Source organism: Atta cephalotes (assembly GCF_000143395.1).
Source record: "Atta cephalotes unplaced genomic scaffold scaffold00002, whole genome shotgun sequence".
NCBI lineage: Eukaryota > Metazoa > Arthropoda > Insecta > Hymenoptera > Formicidae > Atta > Atta cephalotes.
This window is the reverse complement of record NW_012130066.1, coordinates 13345052-13350419: the sequence shown is the minus strand read 5'-3', so window position 1 is coordinate 13350419 and position 5368 is coordinate 13345052. Positions and strand designations below refer to the sequence as shown.

The 5368-nt window shown below is 31.9% G+C and overlaps 1 protein-coding gene across 1 annotated transcript in view; it reads right to left on the bottom strand.

Annotated features, from left to right (window-relative positions):
- Positions 1-2474: 2474 nt before the first annotated feature.
- The window catches only part of LOC105622211 (tudor and KH domain-containing protein), an 8773-nt gene continuing 5879 nt past the window's right edge, over positions 2475-5368 (bottom strand). The window contains exon 8 of the mRNA XM_012203640.1: positions 2475-2621. Within this exon, the coding sequence (XP_012059030.1) occupies positions 2475-2621 (147 nt within the window). The remainder of the gene's footprint in view (positions 2622-5368) is intronic.

The window sequence follows — 5368 nt, the reverse complement described above, 5'->3', positions numbered from 1 at the left end:
TTCATCAAATTAAAGCCAAGGTGTTTCCATAAACTGTCTGTTGTTCTAATGTCATGTAGTCTTCCTTAGAATTCTGCTGGCAAGTTGTCATCATGCATGGCGGGCTCAACGTGACGAGTTTATTTCTCAATGTATACTTACAATTTCGTAAAGTCATGAAATCTATTTGCCCTCCTGATGTTAATTCAATTCACATTAAATTCCAATGACAGCAAATTGTCGACAAGTTGAAAATATTACATGCAGTGCATCAATTTGTTCCATTTGCTAAATCTCGCTTGGCTCTGGGTATAAATATTTTGCGTAAAATTTATGATAAGAATTCATATATTGAATGCAAATTGATAGGGTACGCTGTAAACTATAACATACGCTGTAGACAATAACATTGTATATAATGCATTACATGAAAACTAAATAAAAATAAAAAGATCTCAGTGTTCGCAATTGTTCCTTCCCTCTTTCCATCCTTCTTTCCACCTTATCTCTGCGGTATCGCATTACGTGCCGCAAATCGCGCTTATTGTATAGCGCGTTCGCACTCTTCGAATTGTTAAAATAAAATAAAATAAAATATAACATAATAAATAAATAAAATATAGCGTGCGGTAGGGATTGCGCCTTGTGGCGGTGGTGGCGGAAACCAGCGGCGGACCGTGTCCGGAGGCGGACCGCGTCCGGAGGTGGACCGCGCCCGAAGACGAGGCGGATCGCGTCCGGAGATGGACCGCACCCGAAGACGAGGGCGGCGGAGGCGGATCACGCCCGGCACTGACCCCGCGTGACATCATCACCGCGACGCGGATATAATTTTCCGCGCTACGTAATTTCCCCGCACACTCCCATGACGTCACCCCTTCGCCTAGCGATGTCACCTCCTGTGACATCATCCACTTCCCCCCTCCCTCTGTGACGTCACTCCCTTGCCTAGTGATTTTTTTATTATTAATCTTGAGAATAACTTGCGAACATCTAGCTTTGGTTCATAACCTTTATTTGTTTTAAAAAATTGATTTTTTCTAAAATTAATTTTACTGTTGTTCGTTTTCCTTCAGATGAACTGTATATCTTTTGTCTGAAACATTTCATTAAATGGAATAGAAAATATTTAGGTTGGGACATTAAAACGAATAAGCAGTATATAAATATCAAAGATTTTCATTATTTATTATAATATGACAACAATATTATAATATGACAACGGTGTACAATTTTTTAAATATCTTCTTACAAAATTATGTCTTTTTATATTTGACGAATAATACAATTGTAAAATCAACAGCTGTGTATAAAGATTCCGAAAAAGTTTTTAACAACAAATTGTTGCTGGAAAACACTGTTAGCATGAGAAACATACTCTTGAATTTGATCTTAATTACATAAGCAAATTATCAACTGTTATTTTTTAGATAATGTTAAATGAGATATAGGTTAATTAATATATGATTTCTTAAGAAATATGTACATCATTTTTTGTAATAAAAAAAAATGTTATTTTGTAATTTACAAGAAAAGGCTCCCAGATCTCTTTTCAATTTTAGTAAAACTTGATAGGAATAGTAGATTTGTAGAAGGTATAAAGATATTCAATATATATTTTTTATCAGTAGTCAAATATGTTTAAGAGAATCAGTTCGATCAATATTTTGATAAATATTTTGATTTTCGTTTAACTTCTAAACAAAAGTATGATAGCATAATTTTCTCCAGATTCCGTGTTGTCCGTTAGACTTCTGCTATTCGTATGCATTTTCGAGAGTATCTGAATATAGAAAGAGAATACAGTATGTTTCTCTTTCTATAGAAAGAGAAACATGAAGTGTGTTAAACAAGGAAAGATTCAGTTCCAATTTATCAGTTCCAGTTTACCGATTTCACGACGCGAAGCAGGTATTCATAGTCGATTTTTACACTTAAAGCTGTCTTAAATACAGTCTTAAGATGTCATAAGTCAATCTGAGGACTGTATTAGTATCTTAAGACAATTTTAATTATTTATTTAAGATTCATTATTTAAGACAATTTTAAAATAAAAACGGACTAAAAACTATGAATATTGCCTCATGTTTGGCGTTTCACAGTTTGACAGCTTTAATTTCTTATCGATATAACATAAATAGAAACGGCGGAAATTCAAAGAGAGATGTTTGCAAATTGCACACACCATGTTATCTCTTTCACCATACTTCCACCATGAATAGATGGAATAGATGGAAAGATGAACATAGAATCCCATACCGTTTAGCGATATTTGTAATAATAATCGAGATATTTTATTATCGATTAATTTTTGTGTTTGTACTAATAAGAGCACATCAAGAGAAATACTTGAGTGGTGAGAGAAATCTTGCGGGACATCCTATAGAAAACCTCTAATATTTAATATGAAGAAAGAAACATTATTACCTCTTTTGATATGTTGTTATAATTCAATTATCTCTTCAAACGTTGACCTCATGACAACTGAATTGCATTCAGTCAAGATATAAAGAATCAGGTAAGAATGGTATAAATGGAAAATCGCATTTATCATGAGACAACGCTAAATTTACTGCCGAACGAATGTCTTCCTCAATTTGAGCCACTTCCAATTGTATCAAATTGTCTCCAATATTAATATTCTGTGACAATAAAAAAATTCATAAAATTTGACATAAGTATATGATATCCCGAATTTAAATAGCCAAACTTCGAGAATTTGTAGGGATCTATAAACTAAGAAAAAAAATTCTTTAGAAATATGCTCGTTTTGTGCTTTGTTTTGGAAAAAATCGCAAAAAAAGATAAGACGTACGTCCATTTTTGTACTTTTTATTTATTATTTATTCATTTGCATTTATTTATTCACGTTGCATTTATTTGTTCACTTGCTTAATGCAAATATTGTTCAAAATGTAGGTCTTTTACAGCAATGTATGCATTGCATCTTGTACGAACAGTTCGTGTTGCAGCCAAACACTGATCTGCTCAATGTAATGGCTCGCTGACTCTCTCCTATCTGGAAATCGGTGCACATACCTTCGCATTATCTCTAAAACATTATCGCTGAAGTCGTACAGGAAAAACATTCTAAAATAATAATAAGAATAATATTCTAAAAATTAATTTTGTTTCTTTTGGCAATTTGCCAACCAATAACGAGCATATCTTTAAAAGACTTTTTTTTCTTATAGCAAATTTGGTTGGATGCACTAGTGCATCCGTTAATACAGTTGTACACTGATTTAACTTGCGTAAAAGTAAAATGCAAATATTTTAATTATAAAATACAGATTTTATTTAACAGCACAATAAAATATATTGAGGATTTCATAATTTAATCCGTTTTTATATTAAACACACATTTTTACTTCAATTTGTATACGACGGCTTTAATGTGCACCAATACGCATTGAGTACATCCAATCGAATTCGCTATTAGTTTATCGATTTCCTACACGTTCCGAAGTTTAGCCATTTACGTTCAGGATACCTATAGAGTACATATTCTAATGACAAGTTTTCCTCTTAAAGAATTGAAGATTATCTCGATACAATTTTTAAATAAAATATTCTTTTATCATGTGACACTACAATTTTCTGAGATATACAATATATTTTTAAATTTATATACTTAATATTAATATAAAATAAAAGTTAATATGGAAAATTCAATAGTGCGCGTGAAGTGCTTATTATGTTCTCGTATAATTAAAAATTAATTCCACATATACATATGTCCGTATTCATAATCACATCTTATATTTAAGACTTTCTTAAATTTATCTTTAAATGCTCAATAGCTAATAAAATAATTCATAGAGCATCTGAAGATAAATTTAAAGAAGCCTTAAATATAAGGTCTGATTATAAATAAGGATAATACATATAATATTTTTAAAACTCATTTATACTTCACATTTATTGACAGCTTGTATATGATACATAAGCCATATGATACATATATATTTTCTTGCTAGAGTACTTCTAATAAATTACTAAAATTGTACTATATAGAATACATAATTTTCAATAATTTACTAAATACAAGTAAGAAAATGCATTGTATGCTGCTGATTTTATTTACGGTAATAAAATTTAGTAGGATTTTGATACTTAGGGCAGTGTTGCAAGATTCGTGAGACAAACTCACACATGCGCGTTAATAATAAACTTATTGCGAAAAATATTGCCTCGGCCGGGAGTCGAACCCGGATCTCTGCTCGCATTCCATGCGAGCGTCTTAAGCCTTTAGACCATCGAGACCTTAGCAATATATTCCTCGCAATAATCGATATGTATAGAGAGTTATGCATTGTAGGCGAGCGTATATAAACAATAAGATTGGAAACAAGAAATAACAGTTTTTTAAATTTAGGAAATTTGGGAGGATTATTAATATTTCAGATTGATTGCGTTAAAAGTCCGACCATATTGACACACAATTATCATTTCTAAAATTAATTCATTTATATGAATATGTATAATATTTCAACATCTTAATATTCAGACCATAGTAGCGCTTCCTATTCAAAGTAAAGATATTTAAATTGCATTTAAAAAAATAATACATAAGATAAAATCATTGCTATAACAAACATTAACATGTAATAGATATAAATATATATTTATTTTCACTCATTAAGTGCCTTTAGAAATTTAATAACTGTTTTTTTAAATTTAATTTATAGATATTTAATGCTAACTATTCAATCATTGTAACAATTATTTATTATTTCTACTGTACTTTCCTGAAGATATTCAATAAATAGAATAGAAGATATTCAATAAACTATAATATATTTATTATCTTAATTATAATTGTTATAATTAAGATTATTAGGTGTACAACTTTGCTTCCGCCGTTTTTTTTTCCGAAATTCGAGGCTTTATTGTAAAAAACTGGTTATACATTTATGATTCAAAATATTGTCCATCGCTGGCCACTACTTTCTCCCATCTTTCGGGTAGCGTACGAATCCCGCGTTGAAAAAACTGGTCATCTTTTGAGGCTATCCACGAATCGATCCAATTTTTTACTTCTTCATAAGATCGGAAGTGCTGGTCAGCCAGGCCGTGTGCCATTGATCGAAACAAGTGATAGTCAGAGGGAGCAACGTCTGGAGAATACGGCGGGTGGGGTAGGATTCCCATTTCAACGTTTCCAAGTATGTCTTGATCACTTTCGCAACATAGAGTCGAGCATTGTCATGCTGCAAAATCACTTTATCGTGTCTCTCGTTGTATTGCGGCCGTTTGTCTTTCAATGCTCGGCTCAAACGCATCAATTGCGTTCGATACCGATCGCCTGTGATTGTTTCAGTCGGTTTTAATAGTTCATAATACACTACGCCGAGTTGGTCCCACCAAATATAGAGCATGACTTTAG